At 43.9% G+C, this 21,867-nt stretch overlaps 1 protein-coding gene across 6 annotated transcripts in view; it reads left to right on the top strand.

Annotated features, from left to right (window-relative positions):
* LOC140913636 (E3 ubiquitin-protein ligase rnf213-alpha-like) overlaps positions 1-21,867 on the top strand; it is a 175,631-nt gene that overhangs the window by 53,054 nt on the left and 100,710 nt on the right. For 5 of the 6 annotated variants that reach the window (XM_073350365.1, XM_073350364.1, XM_073350362.1 and 2 more), the window contains 9 exons: positions 2,761-2,981; positions 4,086-4,280; positions 6,228-6,426; positions 7,733-7,797; positions 11,450-11,645; positions 14,602-14,724; positions 14,806-14,904; positions 19,565-19,693; positions 20,965-21,169. In XM_073350365.1, coding sequence (XP_073206466.1) covers positions 2,761-2,981; positions 4,086-4,280; positions 6,228-6,426; positions 7,733-7,797; positions 11,450-11,645; positions 14,602-14,724; positions 14,806-14,904; positions 19,565-19,693; positions 20,965-21,169 — 1,432 coding nt within the window. The remainder of the gene's footprint in view (positions 1-2,760; positions 2,982-4,085; positions 4,281-6,227; positions 6,427-7,732; positions 7,798-11,449; positions 11,646-14,601; positions 14,725-14,805; positions 14,905-19,564; positions 19,694-20,964; positions 21,170-21,867) is intronic. The other variant, XM_073350366.1, reaches the window with a different exon arrangement.

Below are 21,867 nucleotides of genomic sequence, written 5' to 3'. Positions count from 1 at the left end.
CCTGTTGAGATGGAAGGATTTCCATCAGCTTTCATGGGAGCTGGACTGGGCTGCCACAAGAATCATCTGTACCAGCTTTGGACCTGATTTCCAGAGTTTATTCTTGAACGAGCTGCCTCCATAAAAGGCAGGGTGGCTTTAAATTTGGCAAAATCTCATTCATTATGATGAGGGCTGCAGATGTGTCATGGCATTTTTTTAATCAAAAATCACAGAGCGGTCATGGTCAATATCGTAAAATTCATAGGTTTAGTGTTTGCTCCATGAATTTGACTAGATAATGCCCTGACAAATGAGGGGGCATTGACCACCCATAGCAGCCCCCTCTGCCCCAACACCACAACCCTAATCTCCGCTTGGGGAGGGGGCAAGGCCCTGCCCCGCACTCAGCCCAGGCTCAGGCAGCTCTTTTGTGTGGCTGGTCCCCAGCTCCCCACTCTGGGAGTTGTGATCTAATGCGTGTGGCTGCAGCACCATTTGCTCAGGTTTGGCCCTGCTGCCCCCCCATCAGATGCTCCCTTCAGCGCTGAGCCAGGGACCCACCTTCAGGAAGTCACGGACAAATGGAGAAATCTGGTATCTGTGACATTTTCTGCACTGTGACAAACCTGCTGCTTTAATCAAGCCCTACCGTAAGGGCCTGGGGACTAGAACCCAGGCCAGGGAAAGATACAGCCAGGGCGCACTGTGGAGAGTAGGTGCCACACGAAGTACCGCCCACAAGAGCCAGAATGACAGTACCCCTGCAGCCCTCTGTTTGCCCAAGTGCCCCTTGTAATCCCAGGTGTTGCCCTAGGAATTTGTTTGGGAAACCACCCAGATCTTGGCCTGCTGCAATGCCAGACTTTGCTTTGTCTCCTGGTCTCTGACTCCAGCCTGACTTTGACCCTGATTCCTGCCTCTCGATTCCAACCTGGTACTACCTCTGATCTCTGGCCTCCGACCACAGCCTGGCTCTGACCCTGACTCTTGTTTATGGGACCTGGCTCCTGGCCTGGCGACTCCTGTCCCTGGTGGGCAGACCTCAGCTCAGCTGCGACTGCTAGGCAAGGCTGCCTGCGCCCCGGTCCCTTACATCCAATACCTAAACCAGTCATAGGGCAGAGACTGTCTGTTGTGTCCCTTGATCTTTACACAGTAACAATATGAAGAATCCAGACAGGTGGAGCTAGGTCCCAAATAGCCATGTTTACTAACTATACACAGACACACCAGTCTCAGCTACACACACCACTGCTCTGACTCGTTTCTGGGGAGTTCTAAAACATAGAACAGAGTGAGCGCTGTCACGTTGTCTGGAGTGGCTCACAACTGTGAGTGATGACCTCAGGGCAGATTGTCAGAAAACAGGGCAGACACCCCAGACTGGTGGTGTGTTCTATAATTAGATTTCGCCAAGCCAGTGACAAATGTGTATCCTGGATCATTATACTAGTCTTACCAGAGAGTAAGACTTTAGACACTCCAGTCTATCTTGCCACCCAGACAACCTGGACTTTGTGATAAATTGTCCCTTAAACCAAAAATAACACCACATCAGTTTGCTCCCAGTCCCAAGAGACCAGTCACTTATCCCAGGTCAAATGGTACTCCAGATCTTACACCAAAGACCACCCTGGCAGCCAATCCTATAGTAAACCAAAAGTTTATGAGCTAAGAAAAGGAAATGAGAGTTATTGAGAGGTTAAAGCAGGTAAAATATATGCACATGTGAATCACAGTTTGTAATTCCAAACTGACAGTGATGTAATAAACTGCCAGTCTCCCAAAAGTCTTTCAGGGTACCCAGATTGTCTCTGGTGATCTCCGCTTTACATCTGGTACACTTCCCTGTAAAAGTCCAAACAGTCCATAGATGAAGGATCTTTCCTGGAATCTGTATTTATAGCTTCTTCTGACAGAAAACGAGCAGACAGTGTCTCTACTCGTGGGCTTTGAAATGTTTGGGTTTTGTTCTAATTCAGAACGAAGCCAAATTTCAAAATCCTCCACAAAGCAGAGCTTCCATCCTGTCTACGGTCCTGACAAAGGCACTCGTACCATGGTGAGAAGTGGCTGTGTAGACACACAGGCTCTGTCTACACTACAGGTGCTACAGTAGTACAGCTACTGCGCTGCAGCCGTTCCGCCGTAGGGTACCCACTTCCTATAGCTACAGAAGGTGTTTTCCCATCTCTGTAGTTAATCCACCCCTGCAAGAGGTGGTAGCTTGGTCGACAGAAGAATTCTTCGCTTGACCTAGCAGTGTCTACACTGAGGCTTAGGTCGGCTTAACTGAATCTCTCAGGTGTGTACACTTTTCACACCCCTGAGTGACATAGCTAGGTCAACCGAAATTTTAGGTGCAGACCAGGCCATAGTAACCAAGATGGGGGCTCCATTGTGCTGGGTGCTGCACAAACACACAGTGACCAAGTTTGGGGTCCTGTCACACAGGTGCTGAACAGTCACAAACTCAAGAACAGTCCCTGCCTTGAAGATCTTACAATGTAAATAGAAAAGTTTGAGATTAACTGACTTGACCAAGTCATACAGGAAGTCTGTAGCAAAGGGAGGAATTGAACATACATCTCCTGAATACTATGCTAGAGCCTTTAGCCTCAAGGCCACCTTTCCACTCTGCAAGTAATGGTAAATACCTCCTCTATCATCCGTCCCCATCCACTGGCCAGTGCAGCTGAGACAATGCTGGGAGAACTGTATTTCAGGCATGTCTGATGCTTCCGGTAAAATATGCATGTTATTACTGTGTTTGTCTAGGTTTATGACTACATCCGCAAATTCATTGAAAATGTACTCGGAAACCCCAAATTTCAGAATCCTGCTATTTCAGCAATGGATGTTCTCCTCTTTGCATTATGCACAGTATTTCACCACAGTATCCATATAAGTGCAGAGGCCATGAGCAAGATTGAACAAATGGCCCAAAATGTTGGCTTGCAGGAAGGCAAATTCATGAACCTGAAAGAACCAAGAAAAAGGTAATATCTAACTCACTAAATATTTAGTTTTATTTGCTTGAACTCTGTCTGTGGTTTTAAAGGTAACACATTTACTTCCCTTTAAATGCTCTGAACTGACATATTTGCAAAGCACACAGCTTGGAAAGTAGAAGACTTAATTGTTTATGGGTTTTCATTATGTATAATAGGGGCTCAGCATGGGATCACCCTCTTCAGGGTTAACCCTAGAGTGACAATTACTATAGTTTATTATTTGTACTGCAGTAGCACCTAGAAACCACAAACTGAACCAGCAAGACCAAATTTAGAGGCTGCTGTGTGGCAGGTAATGAGTCCTAGCTCTCCTCTAATGTTCGTCAGATGGAAACCTAGTCTATCCCTCAGATCTGACAGCCTTAAAGTCAATGGGAGCAGAGGGTTAGTGCTTCCAAGGAACAGGTCTCCAGTTGGCTGCTAGAGGTGCTGTCCCCAGATGGGTGAGAGCTCTGGCAGGGCTGCCCAATCTGCATTAAGCTGATTGACACAAGAGCCCAAACCTGTTTTCTGTGATGGTCTTAGGTGCAGGAGTCTTTAACCTGTGGTTTGTAGAATGCCCATTGAATCCAGGGAAGATGGACATACAGATGTGAGGGGAGGAACATCTGCCAGCTTTCCAGCTACTGCAACCTTATTATCAGAAAGCAGAATTTACAAAGTGGGACAAAAAGTCAACAGCAGGCAGCATGTCCTCCTCTGGCTGTTTTGTGGCTAGCCCTTTAAAATGCCTGGAAACAAACTGTTTTGGGTTGAGTGCCATGTTTCATTTGACCCAAAATAGACTTTTTGGATTCGTTGAAATTCGTTGGAATTTTCGCATTCGGTTCTACCTGAACCGAATATTCCCCCCCCCCACAATATTTTGGAACAAAAACATCAGTTATTCACGCAGCTCTCAAAATGACCGTGGCCCTATTTGTGCAGCTGCATGTGTATCTTTGCCTTGTCACCCGTCCAGCCACCCAGTTTGCAGCTGAAGTTCAAACTCATTAAGAGATGCACTGACATAATTGTGGATACAATTTGTCTGAATACAAGGAATTTTTTTGTTTGTTTGTTTAACATTTTGCATCCCCGTCATTGCAGGGAATGTATTTTAGCTCTGAAGCATGTTTGCATCCAAAGCTCCAAAAACTCTAAGAGCGCGTGTTGGGTCTGGCTGCTTCCTTTGCTGTATGAAATTCAAAGGGAATCGTTTGAAAAGGCAGAGGACCCTTTAACTTCAGAAGACATGCAGTCTCTGCCCTTTGCTCAGCTGAGGCATGATGAAGAGAAGCAAACGTGAGTCTACAAGGGAAATATTCTGTGAAAGAACGTTGTCGTTCTTTTGTCTCGCAAAATGTAATATCATTATTTGTGGTATAATGATTTGGAAGCACTTTGCTTGCTGCCTCCAAATGGGTAGTACCCCTGAAGACTGTGTGGGCTAGTGGTTAGAGCAACTGGCCTGGGTCCTGGACATGCCATTGGTCTGCTAGGAGACCTTGGGCAAATCCCTTCACCTCCTCTGTTCCTCCATCTGTAACATGGGGATAATGATGTGGCTTCAGAGTGCTTTGGTTCATAGATCCCAAGGCCAGAAAAGACCACTGTGATCATTTAGTCTGACTCTGGTTTAACAGAGGCCAGAGGACTTCCCTGAATTAATTCCTATTCGAACTAGAGCCGACCATTTAGAAAACCTTCTAAACTTGATTTAAAAATTCTCAGTGATGGAGAATCCACCATGGGGCGGGAGTGTCTATGTTATGAATTTGCTGATTTTAGATTTTAAAGCTGAAATCTAGTAAACTAAATTTGCCAATTTGATTAATGTTACAGGCAATATTGGAGAGGGATTTCATTAGGATAACCCTTTTTATTGAGCCCAGGGAGTGTGAGCTTACTAATTTTGAGAAATTCAAGAGGGTTCAAAAAAGAGCCAGGAGAATTATTAAAGGATTGTAAAGGCCTTATAGTGAGAGATTCCAGGAGCTCAATCTATTTAGCTTAACAAAGAGAAGTTTATGAGGTGACTTGATCACTGTCTATAAGTATCTGCATGGGGAACAGCAATTTGAGAATAGAGGACTCTTCAGTCTAGCAGACAAAGGGTATGTCTACATTTGCCGGTAGATTGGTACTGCTGCAATCGATGCAGTGAGTGTCGATTTAGTGGGTCTGGTGAAGACATGCTAAATCAATGGAAGAGCACTCCCTCATCAATTTGTATACTCCAGCTCCTTGAGAAGCATAAACGAAGTCAACAGGAGACACTCTCCCATTGACACAGCGCAATGTAGCCTCCGCGGTAAATGGATCTAACAACCTCGACTTCAGTTACGCTATTCATGTAACTGAAGTTGCGTAAGTTAAGATTGATTTACCGCGGTTGTGTAGACCAGCCCAAAGGAATAACAAGATCCAATGGCTGGATGTTGAAGCTAGACAAATTTAGACTAGAAATGGCATAAGTTTTGAATAGTGAGAGTAGTTAATTATTGGAAGAATTTACCAAGGACTGTGGTGGATTCTCCACCAGTGGCAATTTACTGTATAAATCAAAACTGGATGTTTCTCTAAAAGGTCTGCTGTAATTCAAAAAGGAATCATTTCAAGGAAGTCCTGTGGTCTGTGTTATACAGGAGGTCAGAACAGATAATCACAGTGGTCCTTCTGGCCTCAGAATTTATGAATCTATTAATCTATATTTTTAATTCTAGGTTCCTTTCAGGTCTACTTTTACCTTAGACAGTGTTTCTCAGAGCTGGACAAGTAGTTATTCTTAATCAATCCACAGGTTGATGAATTCACCAAGAACCACTCCAGTCTGTAATCAGTAGTTTTATAGATGTTCAAACATCACACTGTAGACATATACAAAATACAACATGCTGTCTTGCAAGTGACTGACATAAACAGCAGCTATAGCACAGAACAGTACAAATCATCATCCATCCTAAAGAGGCCACAAACATCGCCAGCCCAATTTTTGTTTTCCTTTGCAGGTCACTGTAAAGCAACAGTATTGAGGAGAGAATTACTCCTGAGAAGTTTTTCCTGAGATTTCATCTAAATCTGCTAAGCTGTAGTTCAAACCCATTGCCTCTTGTCCTGCTCCTTGGGCCAAAACTGTAATGATAGTTAGTGTAGTTAGTGTAGTTTAAAAAAATAAACCAGTCTGCCCACAGCAAATACCTCCCCAAATGCAGACTTTTATTAACATCAAGCGATATCCCACCTGTACAGGAAAGTTCTGGCGATGATAAAAGACCATCAGACCTTCATCGGGAGCTGCGCTCCTCTGGCAGAGAAAGTCATTGAGATGCTTGCCCTGAAGAATTTTTGTAGAGAGCCTGTTCCTCACATTTATGTGCCCCTGCAGCTTCTTTTGAACAACGTCTACCAGCGGATCACCAATCGCCTAGCAGAGGGTCGCGGAATAAACGTAAGGTTGATGGACAACAAGCACGTTAATGGGGCCACCTCCCATTAATCTTTATTTCCTAAACCATATTTTCTAGCTGGTCATAAAATCTTTGTTTTTCCTATGGAAAATGTAAATTAAAACAAAATAAAGAAGGGGGCAAATATTGGGGGACAGGGGTCTAAGGGACACTAGAATTGAATCTGGGAATTTAGACAAAAACAGGAAAAAATAATTTAATCAAAATTCCTGTCAAAAATTTTGACTTTTCATCAAAAAAACAAAATCCAAGATAGTGAAATTTTTTCAGATTTCACCAAACTGAGCCCAAAATTTTTTGCAGCCATAAAGGGCCAAAAATTGAAAAAATGACCCAAATCGCAAATTTTAGAGGTGTGTGTGTAGTGTTTCTTGACAAAAAATTGGAATTGTCAATTTCACCTTTGGTGAAACTTTCATTTAGTCAAAACTACAATTTTCCATTGGAACAAAATGCTGGAGGAAAACTTTTGAGCAGCCCTAGTAATTTCCTGTAAGGCCTTGGTGAGGTGCCTTGCTTGGGTTTCATTGCTTGTTTCCCAACCCAAGCCTTCCCACCACAGCTTGTCTAACTGAATAGCATAGGGCTCAGTCTCCACCATTTAGGGTGACCAGATGTCCCATTTTTAAAGGGACAGTGCCATTTTTGGGGACTTTTTCTCATATAGGTGCCTATTACCCCCCACCCCCTGTCCAGTTTTTTCTCAGTTGCTATCTGGTAACCCTACCACTATTGAACTTAATCAGCTTTAAGTCTAGAGGTGCTGTCACACCAGTGTAATGAGAATTTGTCCATTGATTTCAATGGGAGCTGGATCAGGACACAAGCTAAATATTTTGGGCATGGAGTACATGATCCTTAGGTGTGGCTTAGCCATGCGAGGTGCAGGATCTGCAAAGTCTGGGAGAATAAAGGTGACTAGGGCTCACTGAAAATTTTCTGTCAAAACTGTTTTTCAAGAAAGTTTGGGTTTTCAACAAATCTTTGTTTTGTTTTTCCTTTTGGTGTAAAATTTTTGATTGTTCATAGGAGAAACAAATATCCAAAAGGTTTTGGCTTTCACCTGAAGACACTGGGCTTCCTTTCTTTCTTTCTTTCTTTCTTTCTTTCTTTCTTTCTTTCTTTCTTTCTTTCTTTCTTTCTTTCTTTCTTTCTTTCTTTCTTTCTTTCTTTCTTTCTTTCTTTCTTTCTTCCAAAAAGTTGAAGTTCTCCATGGAAGAGATGTAATTTGTGATGAGCTTTAAAGTTGACCCGTTTCCATGCTATGCGCTCTTTCTGTGGTTTCAGGAAAGTGATGTCAATGTAGCTTTGCAGGACATTGCCAGAAGGACAGAGGCTTGGCTTGGTACCAGGTGAGTATTTTACATCCAAACTTCTTAACAAGGTAGCAAAGAAACAGAAAGCAGCCACCACCATCATGGGGAGACGCAGGAGGAGGTGATGGTGCTGTTGCCTGATCTTTAGATTGTGTATTAATTATATAGATTACTTAAGAATCCCCAGTTATCACTTTGAGGGTTGACAGGTTCTTGTCCCAAGATCAGGCCCAGTATTATTTAAATTGTTATATAGTTGGGAACCCCAATGTGCACAGTTGCAACAACTCACACTATAGGAACTCTTTTATATTTACAAATATAGTTTATTAGTACATTTAGCACAGTCACAAACACCCCAACTTAGTAAAATAGAGATGCTACAGAATGTACATCTGCACTTCCAGATACTCACATCATCCCTTGCAGAACAACCTGAAGTGTTAGCCATCATCTTCCTCATCACCATCACCTTCCCCACCATTGCCAGTGGCCATCATTCTGGCACCTCCCAATGACTACATCTCTTTCTCCTACCTTCCCTAGGCTGGGATGCTACTTTTATAATATGTTATGCTGACACCACTATGTTAGATGCATATTTAGTAGGGGATTTCCCCCCTTTTCCTTATTTGCTTTCCTCATCTTACTAATATTGGAATGTCTTTTTCCTATAGGTTAGTACATCAGTGATCTTAACTTAGTATCATATATGTCAATTCGTTACCATGGCCCTTTTGTGGTTAGGTATCACATTTGTTGTTTCTGTCCTACTTGCTTATTTTGGTTCTTTCCAAGTTCCAAGTTGTGGTGTATCTGTTAAGTTTAAAAGGGTATGAACTTAGGAAAGCCCCTATGCTAACCTGCTTTAATGCATCCTCTATACTAAAAGTCACAGCCATACATGGACCTTATGCATTAGCTCATAACCACCTATCTAGGTGAAAGGTCCCAAATATATGTATACTCAGTGGTGAGCTGGAGCTGGTTCTCACCGGTTCTCGCGAACCGGTTGTTAAATTTTGAACCGGTTTTAGAACCGATTGTTAACCTGCTTCCCTGCAGGGGGCGCTGAGGCTTTGATGGGCTCTGGCCGGGAAGTGATGTAATTCCTCCTCCGGCCACCAGGAGCGCTGCGCTGCAGGAGCCCTGTTGCTGCTGCTGCTCCCCTGGCCCTGGGGCTCCTGATCCCACACGCCCTGCCCTGAATTTTAAAAATTCCTCCCGGGCAAATGCGGACGTATGATAACCCTGTGGATACAAAAAATACATACTGGGGCACATCCCTTAAATCAGAACTTTTTATAGGGAACCCGTTGTTAAGATTTTGGCAGCTCATCAGTGTGTATACTAACTTTGCTATCTGGGTGAAAGGTCCCGGACATATGTTTGCTAACTTTGCCTTAGCTCAACCTATTAATAAAACAAATAGTCAAACCTATAAGAAAATAAGAAACTTATAAGAAAAGATATATAGGCAAGCAAACAGGCTAGCCTATAGGCTACATGCCCCCCTTTGTAAATGAACCCCATCACCACAGGTGCAGATGTAGATGGTCAAACATCTGTGGGAACAGTTTCAATGCCATTTTCCACCGCTTGGGGTGGAGGAAGGGTATCATGAAGATGATACTCTAGATCCTAGTGCATTTTTGGAATGGGTACCATATATATATATTTGCCATCATTAATGTTTGGTACCTGTTTAGGTTTTTTTTGCTTATACCAATTGAATTTACACTGAGTGCAACCTAAAATAAGGAAAATAATCTCTATTGCAATTCCTTGGACCGTAACCCAGTCTTTTACTTCAAAATCTACCTTGGGGATTGTTGAAGACTCATCACCTTCATTCATTAATTGGGTAATAGCTTGTTTGGCTTTATACATATCGTTAATAATTTTTATGAGGTCTCCTTACAATTGGTTACCATGCAAAATGGGCTATTTCCAGCATAGGTCACCCTCTCCATCAGAGTCTTCCACTTGGTCAGTCTTACCACACAAAACAGTGTCTGTCTCAAACACATTACATCTACAGATGTACTGAGGCCCTTAACCTTTATTTTCAGCTCCCCAAATACTTGGGGTTTTCTGTTGGGCTGTTTATTTGTGCAATGTTTATCTGTTCAAAGTTCATAGGCCTTAAGCCTTATGCTAACTTGTAGAAGCTAATGTCTTCCAGGATACAGGCCTGTAGGTTGCCTGCATTACTGCTGAATATAATGCAAAGCAGAATATAATGTAAAGCAGTAAATATAATAAAGGCAAGCTAGCCCACTGGGCTGCAGTAGCAGTGAATATAACAAAGGCCAACTAGCCCACTAGGCTATGGGTGTTAATGAACCCTTGTCCCTATTACATAAGATGAGGACTTTATCCTTAACACAATAGATAACAGGAAAATGGGAATTGCCACCTACTTAATTAGTATAGGTGTATATGTGCCTTTGGGGTTTGGCAAAAATTTAACCCTGTGATCCTGCACTCCAGTTGACCAAAAGAGTAGTTTTAAGGTATATTGCAATAATAGAATACCAGCCACTTCACTATATGTTACCCTCTACATCCAAGCCTATTGCTAGCATAGGCGCTGACTTCCTCACTTTCCCATGGGTGCTCGACCCCACTCCGCCCCCGGCCCCACCCCCACTCCACCCCTTCCATGAGGCCCTGCCCCTGCCCCTGCCCTGCCTCTTCCCACCCCTTCCCCACCCCCATTCCAACCCCTTCCCCAAATCCCTGCCCTGACCCCACCTCTTCTTCGCCTCCTCCCCTGAGCGCACCATCTTCCCACTCCTCCCCTCCCTCCCGGAGTGTGCTAACGCTGCCAAACAGCTGTTTGATGGCGGCCAGGGCGGAAGCGCTGGGAGGTAGGCGGAGGACTGGGGACGTGGTGCGCTAAGGGGAGGAGGGGGTGGGGCAGGGGTTGAGGAGAGCTTGGCTGCTGGTGGGTGCAGAGCATCCACTAATTTTTCCCCATGGGTGTTCCAACCTACGGAGTCGGCGCCTATGACGGCTTGGTTAGCCTGGCAGGCTACCAACGATGACAACGGATTTTATGGTACCTTCTTTCTGACCACACCGTGGTGTGTCCACCTCAAATATATTTTATCTGCCAATGTGCTGATACCCCTCTTCAGAGCAACAGGCCATCGGTGGAATTTTTCTGTTTGGGTGATAAACTACCAGATGAGATACATTGCTGCATTTATTAGAGACATTGTCTTCAAGGTGACCTACTGAGTGGGTAACTGCCAAGTGACCGAACACATTCTCACCTGGATTGAACACAGGCAACGAGGCTGTGAACAGGACACACAAGATTTTGCCATGATAATCTTAGTTAAATAAGAGTTTTAATTAGGGTGCAGTGTTACAGACCCCAGACCTGAATTGCTTTCAGTGGCACTTCAAGAATTAAACAAGTGGCTTTTCCTGTTTCCTGTTTTAAAAACAGTAATTTACAATACAATGTAGCTATTGCTAATCCTTGGTGAAATGTGGGACCTTTTCCAATCCTATAATTATAGGATGGTGTCGTATACTGCATACAGAGCTGATTTACGCCCATTGCTACACCTGGTATAGATGTACCCACTCCAGAGTTGTTGATTTGAAGATAAACCCTGCCGTAAATTATTGAAGAGCTGAGTTTTCAATGCTATTTCCCTTGCTGTATCCACAGACATCAGACAGGAAGTGCAGAGGATGCTCTGCAGCCAAAGGAGTTGGAGGATGTTCTGCAGTGCCTTAATTTAACATTTACTTTGGTGAGAAAGTTCTTGAAACACCCAAAGAAAATACCATTCAACCCCGTGATGACGTCACTGCAGATTTTTGAATTGTTCTCTGGAACAGAAGATTTACTGCAAACCAAACGGGTAAAATGAACATTTTAAGTTATTGATGAGGGATAGCTCAGTGGTTTGAGCATTGGCTTGCTAAACCCAGGGTTGTGAGTTCAATCCTTGAGGGGGCCATTTGGGATCTGGGGCAAAAATTGAGGATTGGTCCTGCTTTGAGCAGGGGGTTGGACTAGATGACCTCCTGAGGTCCCTTTCAACCCTGATACTCTATGATTTTATGAGGAATTTTCTCTAAATGTTCCAAGGTTTCTTTCAGGATGCTCATACCCTTATTAGCGGCCATGAACTTTGCTGTGCCAAAAATGTCCATTTGTAAAACCATGAATTGTCACCGAGGTGCCATATGTGATCTGGCAGAGAACCCGCATAAACCTTCTCAAATAAAACTGCTCAGAGCAGGCTAATTGGAAGCATGGCAAACATGCCAGAAACCCCCAGAGCCTTGTCTACACCAGGGCTCCCACTGGTGAACCAGTGGTAGCAATGGTGGAATCTTGTTATACAATTTCCTAGTGTGCACTCAGTGGGCCAGGTCCTCCTCTGGTTGCCACAGCTCCATTGATTCCAGTGGACCTTTGGATGATTCATACCAGCTGTGGTATCATTGACTGCAGTGGAGCTGTTGCCAATTTACACCAGCTACTGATCAACCAGCTCTGCCAGCCTGTTCTAACCAATCCCGCCACATTGTGTTAAGTGCAGCTGTACTGTGTGGTGGAGAGATTCATTGGAGCAGCTTGGAAGGGCGGTGACTGCGATCTGAGGCACAGTGCATGTGTAATGTGAGGGATCCAGGATGAGGGCTGAGGTCGTTAGCCTGTGTCAGTAGCAGTGGGGGTGGTCAGTAATCTGGTCGCACACATCCTGTGGTCTCTGAGGGGCAAGCGAAAGCAACGTCTCAGGAGGAATTCTCTGTGCACAGGTGAAGGGCAGGGAACTGTTTGCCTGTCAGGGGTGGTTTGTGTAGAGCAGGCTCAGTGTTGGGGTGTAGGCCAGGGGTAGGTAGCTCCTGTTTGCTACGCCTGACTGAAAACTGAATTTTGCTCTAGAAAAGAGAACATGTTAGACCAGAGGCGCTGAGTTTCTGAGTTCCCGGGGGCGGGAGGGGTGGGGTGCTCGACTCCCGCTCCACCCCAGGCCCCACCCCCACTCCACCCGTCTCCCAAAGCACCACCCCTGCCCTGCCTCTTTCCACCCTGCCCCACATCTTCCCGCCCCCGCTCTGGTCCCTCCCCCCAGTGCCTCTTGCATGCCACTGAACAGCTTATCGTGGTAGGCGGGAGGCGTTGCAGGGGAGGGGAAGGAGTCGATCGGCGAGGCCGCCAGCAGATGGGAGGTGCTGGGGGGCAGGAGGAGCTGGCTGCCAGTGGGCACTGAGTACCCACAATTTTTTTTCCATGGGTACTCGAGCCCCGGAGCACCCACCGAGTCGGTGCCTATGTGTTAGACTGTGTCCTACAGTGCTCACACTTTCTGTTGCATCTGTCAGGGCAGAGCGCTGATGTGTGTGTTGTTGGGGGTGTTGGGGCATACATTGCTCAAAGATTTAAGGTTGTTTTGTGGGGGTGGCCTGGACGTTAACACTGTATTTCCTGGTTTTCAGACGTTTAAGTTTGTGTTACATTAATTCTGAAACTGCCTGGCTTTCAGAGATTTAAGTGTAGATGCTCTGGAAGGGCGCAAGAAAGTGCTTCTCAGTAGATAGTGGAGAAGCTTCACAATGTGACCTCATCTCTTGGATGTTTTGATCAGCAGTAAAATAGCTGACAATGTGGTCCTTTCAATTACAATGAGGCTTCAATTACAATGGGGAGGGATAGCTCAGTGGTTTGAGCATTGGCCTGCTAAACCCAGGGTTGTGAGTTCAGTCCTTGAGGGGGCTATTTAGGGATCTGGGGCAAAAACTGGGGCTTGGTCCTGCTTTAAGCAGGGACTTGGACTAGATGACCTCCTGAGGTCCCTTCCAACCCTGATATTCTATGATTCAGAGTTAACACCCCACTGAAATATTCTCCCTGTCACTAGCAGCTTTTAAATCAAGATTGGATTTTTTTTTTTAAAGATATACTCTAGTTCAAACAGGAATTATTTTGGGAAAGTTCTCTGGCCTGTGTTTACAGGAGGTCAGGCCAGGTCATGACGATGGTCCCTTCTGACTTTTAAATCTATCAAACTATGAATCGCGCTTTGTTCACAATTCGGAGGGTTTATTAGCACCCTTAAGGCCTTAGAAGAATGACTTTATTTTTAATTAAGTTTAGATTCTGAAGCGCAAGATGGCAACCCTAAAAAAAGGAGTACTTTTGGCACCTTAGAGACTAACCAATTTATTTGAGCATGAGCTTTTGTGAGCTACAGCTCACTTCATCGGATGCGAATGCAGACTAACACGGCTGTTACTCTGAAACCTAAAAAAAGGGTTTGCTCACTGAATCACTTCAACTTGGCCCAATTTGTCTCTTGAGCTAAGTCTACGCTTAGCAGTTTAAAGCACTGCCATGGCAGTGCTTAAAGGGACAGTGTGGTTGTACGTGAGCACCGGGAAGACAGCTCTCCCAGCGCTCTAGGTAAACCACTTTGCGCTCCCAGCACTCGGATCCTGTCTACACTGGTGCTTTACAGCACTGACGCTTGTTGCGCTTGGGGGTGGTGGTGGTGAGTTTTCACACCCTTGAGCAAGAAAGTTTCAGCGCAGTAGCTTCCCAATGTAGACAGGCCCTTGGTTTCAGTTATTTTCTCTTGTAGCTCCCAGAACTACTTAAATCTGTCGTTTCTCCAGCCATCTGATAATGAGTTTTGCACAACTGAATTTTCCAATGACCTGATATTTAGGCTTCTGAATAGTACCAAATCTTGAAATGCAGTCTTGAAATTGGTGACTTTCTTTTCAAGTGTTTGATTTAATGTCTATAAAGGAGATGAAAAGCTGAGTTTACCACTTCTGTAACTTGCTTCTTTTTTTATTTTCAAGGATTTCCAGGACCTTAAGCGGACCCAGGGGCTCAAGGAATTTATGAATGTAGCAGAATTATGGATCAAGGAGTTATTCCCCAAATTGTCTGAACAGGAAAAAGTCTTTTTTGATTATATTGACGTGAGTCCAAAAAATTCCAGTGAAACTGATTTTTTCATTCCTATTAAAAATAGTCAACTGATAGGTTTATTCTGTTCTTAGAAATGGCAGCAGCTCATTTCCACTGGGCTGTTCTGTGAAGAGTGGACCCGTGACTGGCAAAAACTTATTAAATCTTTGTTTGCGGAGTGGATAAAAAGGGTGAGTTGACTAACTGAAAATCAGAAAGATGGTCTTTCCCTCAGAGAACTGAAACGGAGGTACAGACAGATGGGGAAGAGAGCAGTGGGATGATTATTATTGGAAGAATAAGCAACAGTAGCAGCGTACCATGGGGGACCATCACAGCATCCATTGTTTTTAAGGAGAGATTTAGAGGGAGATGGAGTATGAGGGACAGAGTAGGGACCAGCTGTGAAGGTCCTTGAAAGTAGAGTTGGGGAACATTTTTGGACAAAATTTTTTTTGCTGAAAAAAGCAAATTCGGTGACATCAAAACAATATTGCAAGTTTGTGTTGATTTCCCTCAGTTGCTTTGGTTGGTTGAAAACAAAACCAAACCAAACAGAAAAAAAACAACATTTTTGTTTTGATATTTATCAACTGAAACGTTTCAAGTTTTTGATTTGAACTGTGACTTTTCATTTAGAAATTTCCTTTGATTTTATTTTTTTAAAAATAGTTTAAACATGCTTGAAATCAAAATGAAATGTTTGACCCAAAACAAATATTGTTCCTGATTTTTTCTGGAATTGTCAGCAAACCAAAATAACCCCACAACCATGATTCACACAGCTCTAGGCGTCATAGCATCAGTTGTGTTTAAGGAAATATTTAGAAAAAGAGAGATGAGAGGCAGGGTGAGTACCAGCAGTGCAGGTCCATGAAAGTGAAGACAAGTACTTTGTGCTTGATATGATGGAGCAGAGAAAATGCCACAGTGTTGGGTGTGATGTGAGCAAAGTGACGAGCCAGGACAATGATCCTTGTGGCAGGGTTTTGAACAGATTCAGTGAAGAAGATGGGATTTGTCCAGGCCAGAGAGGAGGAGGTTACAGCTGTATAAGCACGAGATGATGAGGGGCTAGATGAGAAGGTTAAGGGGTGACTTGATCACAGTCTCTAAGCACCTACATGGGGAACAAATATTAAATAATGGGCTCTTCAGTCTAACAGAGAAAGGTCTAATATAATCCAATGGCTGGAAGTTGAAGCTAGAAAAATTCAGACTGGAAATGTGTAAAATGTTATCAGTGAGGGGAATAAACCATTGGAACAATTTACTAAGTGTTTTGGTGGATTCTCCATCACTGGCTATTTTAAAATCAAGTTTGGATGTTTTTTCTAAGATATCTGCTCTAGTTCAAATAGGAATTAAATCATAGAATCATAGAATCGTAGAATATCAGGGTTGGAAGGGACCCCAGAAGGTCATCTAGTCCAACCCCCTGCTTGAAGCAGGACCAATTCCCAGTTAAATCATCCCAGCCAGGGCTTTGTCAAGCCTGACCTTAAAAACCTCTAAGGAAGGAGATTCTACCACCTCCCTAGGTAACGCATTCCAGTGTTTCACCACCCTCTTAGTGAAAAAGTTTTTCCTAATATCCAATCTAAACCTCCCCCACTGCAACTTGAGACCATTACTCCTCGTTCTGTCATCTGCTACCATTGAGAACAGTCTAGAGCCATCCTCTTTGGAACCCCCTTTCAGGTAGTTGAAAGCAGCTATCAAATCCCCCCTCATTCTTCTCTTCTGCAGGCTAAACAATCCCAGCTCCCTCAGCCTCTCCTCATAAGTCATGTGTTCTAGACCCCTAATCATTTTTGTTGCCCTTCGCTGGACTCTCTCCAATTTATCCACATCCTTCTTGTAGTGTGGGGCCCAAAACTGGACACAGTACTCCAGATGAGGCCTCACCAATGTCGAATAGAGGGGAACGATCACGTCCCTCGATCTGCTCGCTATGCCCCTACTTATACATCCCAAAATGCCATTGGCCTTCTTGGCAACAAGGGCACACTGCTGACTCATATCCAGCTTCTCGTCCACTGTCACCCCTAGGTCCTTTTCCACAGAACTGCTGCCTAGCCATTCGTTCCCTAGTCTGTAGCTGTGCATTGGGTTCTTCTGTCCTAAGTGCAGGACCCTGCACTTATCCTTATTGAACCTCATCAGATTTCTTTTGGCCCAATCCTCCAATTTGTCTAGGTCCTTCTGTATCCTATCCCTCCCCTCCAGCGTATCTACCACTCCTCCCAGTTTAGTATCATCCGCAAATTTGCTGAGAGTGCAATCCACACCTTCATTTATGAAGATATTGAACAAAACCGGACCCAGGACCGACCCTTGGGGCACTCCACTTGATACCGGCTGCCAACTAGACATGGAGCCATTGATCACTACCCGTTGAGCCTGACAATCTAGCCAGCTTTCTACCCACCTTATAGTGCATTCATCCAGCCCATACTTCCTTAACTTGCTGACAAGAATACTGTGGGAGACCGTGTCAAAAGCTTTGCTAAAGTCAAGAAACAATACATCCACTGCTTTCCCTTCATCCACAGAACCAGTAATCTCATCATAAAAGGTGATTAGATTAGTCAGGCATGACCTTCCCTTGGTGAATCCATGCTGGCTGTTCCTGATAACTTTCCTCTCATGCAAGTGCTTCAGGATTGATTCTTTGAGGACCTGCTCCATGATTTTTCCAGGGACTGAGGTGAGGCTGACTGGCCTGTAGTTCCCAGGATCCTCCTTCTTCCCTTTTTTAAAGGGAAGAAATCAGGGAAGTTCTTTCAGTGATGGAGGGTCCCTGTTGTATTTCACTGAAGGCAATGTGTGTGCACCATGCACCCAGAGTTTTTCAGTGTAGTGGTGACTGTCGGTCCATGCATGTGTCCTTACATTGCCTGGTGGTTTTGCCCAAGATGATAAAGGATGGGGTGGACTGACTGCGTCTTCAGTTCCTTCTTACTGCCGCGTGGTCTCAGTCACAGATTCTGCTGGCCTCTCATCCTTGGTGATGCATTTTCCAAATAAAATGGTTTTTACTCTTTAGTTAGGAATTTTAATGGTTTATGTAGTAGTTTCTTGTTTCTGAGAGTTTCATAGAGTTAACAGCTGGAGACACCATTTTGGCAGTTTCCAACCAAAAACACCCCTGCCCCCTCCAGCACCCATGTCTGGGTACTGCATGTAGACAGGACCTTCCATGGTGTTCAGTAGTAATTTTCTTGTTTCTGAAAGTTCTGTAAGTCTCTGAACTTTCTACCCTTGTTTGTTCTCCCTCAACGATTCCATTGTCTTCCTCACACCCCCGCCTACCTAGGTACTGCTTGTTAATTACTTGAAGAAGAAGGGGAGGTTATTTACCTGTAACTGGAGGTTCTTTGAGATGTGTGGTCCCTATCTGTATTCCAAACCCACCCTCCTTCCCCTTTGCTGCGGATCTGATAGGTCTGCAGTGAAGAAGGAACCGAAGACACAGTCAGTCCACCCCGCCCTTTATTGCCTCAGGCAAAACCACAGTGTAAGGCAATGATGGATACTAGTACTTTGAAAAGCTCCAGCTCTGGGCACCCTTCAGTGCAATACAGATAGGGACCACACATCTTGAAGAATCTCCAGTTACAGGTAAGTTACCTCCCCTTCTCTGGCCTGTATTATACAGGCCGTCAGACTAGATGATCACAATGGTCCTTCTGGCCTTGAAAACTATGACCTGATTCCTCATGGATTTGCAACCTGTGCATCATTTACATCTGTGCAAAGGGAATGTAAATTGCTACCATCAGGGGCATGATCAGGTGTCATTTCACCCGCACTTGACATTGCAGCGAATGATGTCCTCAGCTGGTATACGTTGGTGTGACTCCAGTGTGGACCTACTGATTTACACCAGCTGAGGATCTGATGACAGGGGAAGGATCACTTGATAATTGCCCTGATCTGTTTGTTACCTTTGAAGCACCTGGCATTGGCCACTCCCCCAGGAGTACAATGGTTCATCTAGCCCGGTATCCTAGGTTAGCTGAACCATTGTACTCCTGGGGGAATTCTGCGCCACTGCACAATGCAGAATTTTGCAGAAATTAATGTTTTTTGCACAGTTTCCTTTCCCCTACAGAAATGGGTTGCAGTGCTGCTGACTGCCACTAGGGGCCTCTGGACCTGGCAGAGCCCAGCTCGCACATAGAAGACACTGCTGGGAGGGAAGGGGAAGGAGCTAGAGGGTTCTTGCTGCTGTTCCCTGCATGCCCTGAGAGAAGGAGAGGGTGGTGTGCAGCAAACTCCACACAAACCTGGGACCCAGCATCAGGCTGTTTCTACCTCTGGATCCCTGTGTCCTGAGGGGCAAGGGGTGGGTGGCTGGACCCTCGGGGGGGGGGCGGGGGCGGGGGGAGAGGCTGTGGATATCTGGACAAGGGGGCCCCCCACAGCTGGGCTCTGCCTGAGAGGAGTTGTGGGTGTCTAGCCTCCTGGCTGGGCTCTGGCCAGGGGAGGGGGCAGAGAAACAGGAACTTGGGTTGTCATAGGGGTTTCTTTAACTCTCTACTCCTGGGGGAAAATCTTTCGTGTGTCTGTATTGTTACAGACATACTTGCTGACAGGTATTTTGAAATAAATTACCAAAATAATTGAATCTGATGTGATTATGTAGTGTTATTTTAACAAATAAAATTTGCAGAATTTTAAAATATTGTGCGCAGAATTTTTAATTTTTTGGCACAGAATTCCCCCAGGAGTACCATTGGTCAGTGTGGCCGTTGTTATGTTCCTATCTGACTCATCATGAGCTTTAAGAAAGGTTTTTCTGAGGGTATAAAGGATGGTTGCATAACAAATGTTTCCTTGTTCTAGGTGAACCATAAACATCTGTTTGATCACTACTTGGTTTTCATTAACATTAACAAGTTCCGAGATACAGAATTGGAAAACTGCTTTTCACAACACATCATTCAGAGTATCAAAGGGCTGACAAAAAGCAAGGTATAGCAGAATCTCTCTCTTCCCTCCTGTGTAGCACCTGCCTGACCTTCACTGAAGAGAGGGACCAGAAGCCAGGAAATCCTGAGCTCTGTTCCCCACTCTGTCATGTTGGATGGTTTTGTGCATGTTTATTATACTATTGGTCACACTTTATATGAGGGGAACACTTACAAATAGATTATAAAGTGTTACTAAATGATTAATAGGTGTTATAAGGGGCAATTTTTTGGAGGGGCAAATAGTTTTTCTGCCCCCAAAATGCATTTTTTGGAGCTCCAAAGCTATTCACAAATTTGGGTCAAATTCAACAAATAGTTCTGGGGGGAAAAACTGAAAAAAATCATAAAAATTGAACATTTTCGCTTTTTCAAAACATTGCGACTTTTCATTTTGAAATGGCATTTTATTCTCAAAGTTGGTCAATTAAAAAAAATACACATGGACCCCCCCAAAAAGTGCAAAACATCCCAAAATAGCCAAATCAAAATGAAAAACTCAAAAACAATGTCTATTCATAGATTCATAGATATTAAGGTCAGAAGGGACCATTATGATCATCTAGTCAGACCTCCTGCACAACGCAGGCCACAGAATTTCACCCACCACTCCTGCAAAAAACCTTTCACCTATGTCTGTGCTATTGAAGTCCTCAAATCATGGTTTAAAGACTTCAAGGAGCAGAGAATCCTCCAGCAAGTGAACCGTGCCCCATGCTACAGGGGAAGGCGAAAAACCTCCAGGGCCTCTTCCAGTCTGCCCTGGAGGAAAATTCCTTCCCAACCCCAAATATGGCTATCAGCTAAACCCTGACTATTCAAGTTGACTAAAATGTTTTGGTTGACTTAAATCAAATCAAAACCCTTTAAACAGTGGCAACGCTGCGGGGGGGGGGGGGCACCTCTGGAAAAGTGTGTGTGGGGGGCTCACCGTGGGCCACGCCAACGTGCAGGCCATCATGTGACCCACTTCTCCCCTCCCACGAGTTGCCCCTGCTTTTAAATAATTAATTTTTGAGTCAACCAGAAACTGTTTGATTCAAAATGGCATTTTCTGAGTTTTAAGTTCAACAAGAAACTTAATAAAGGGGTTTTAGTTCAGCCCCTAAACCCAAAAATCCATTATTCCCTCAGCTGTAGTTATGTTACAGATGTGAGTAGTGCTTTATACACTGTACAAAAACATCAGCAGAATTTGAGAGATGGTTTTAAGCTCTGTGTGTGTGTGTGTAAAATATCTCTACCCATATAGTTAGAAAATATTCTTTCTTATAGAAGTCAATGTTGAAAGAAATTCTTCACAAATTTTCAAAGACAAACAAACCAGTTCTTGCACAGATCGTATCTATTATCATTGAAAGTACGTGGACTGAAGAATTGAATCAGATAGCAAATGCTAACCGGTTTGAAGAGAACACAGCCAGAGTTCTCAAATGGCTACTCAACTCCTCCATGGGCTTGGATATTATCTCAGCTGTCCGTGAGTTTCTATGTGGACATTTTGTTCCAGTGATCTCAGAATGGGTTCAACTTATTGGGATCATAGTTAAGTGAAAAGGAGTTGGCTGGGTGCCAAATCCCACTAGTCATCTATCTCCAGCTGTAGATGCCTTAAATGCATTTGAAAATCTGGCCCTTAGAGATTTAAGACTAAAAATGGTTAAAATTTTTTAGACACAACCTTTTTTTGGCAAAAAATATAGATTCAGCATCATCGTTTTATGAATTTGTGTCCATTTCACCAAACTGTTTTGAGGGAGGGGGGGAAACAAAAAAAATTGAAATGTTTTGTTTTGACATTTTGGAAAAAAAGTTCCAATTTTTGAGTTTGAAACAACTGTTTATGTTGAAATTACCTTCAATTTTATAAAAATAAAATTAAAAAAACCATTAAAAACACACAAACGCATAACAAAATGGTTTTGCCAGGAAATAAAATTATTTCAACTTTTTGATTCACCAAAAGTTTCAAAAAATTTCAATTTTGGGTCTACTCAAAATGATTTTCCCCCGGATTTTTTTTGAATTACCGGTGAACTGATAAATCTATTATTTGCCCAGCTCTACTTAGGAGTAGGCCAGGGCTTATCATAATGCAGCTGAGTTGTCCCAATGAAGTCAAGGAAGTGAGAAACTGTTAATATTTTCTGGGGTTTATTGTTAAAATAAAGAAGAAAA

The sequence above is a fragment of the Lepidochelys kempii genome, chromosome 6 (genome assembly GCF_965140265.1).
Source record: "Lepidochelys kempii isolate rLepKem1 chromosome 6, rLepKem1.hap2, whole genome shotgun sequence".
Classification (NCBI taxonomy): Eukaryota; Metazoa; Chordata; order Testudines; family Cheloniidae; genus Lepidochelys; species Lepidochelys kempii.
The sequence above is the reverse complement of the archived record's forward strand: the minus strand, read 5'-3'. Positions and strand labels throughout refer to the sequence as shown.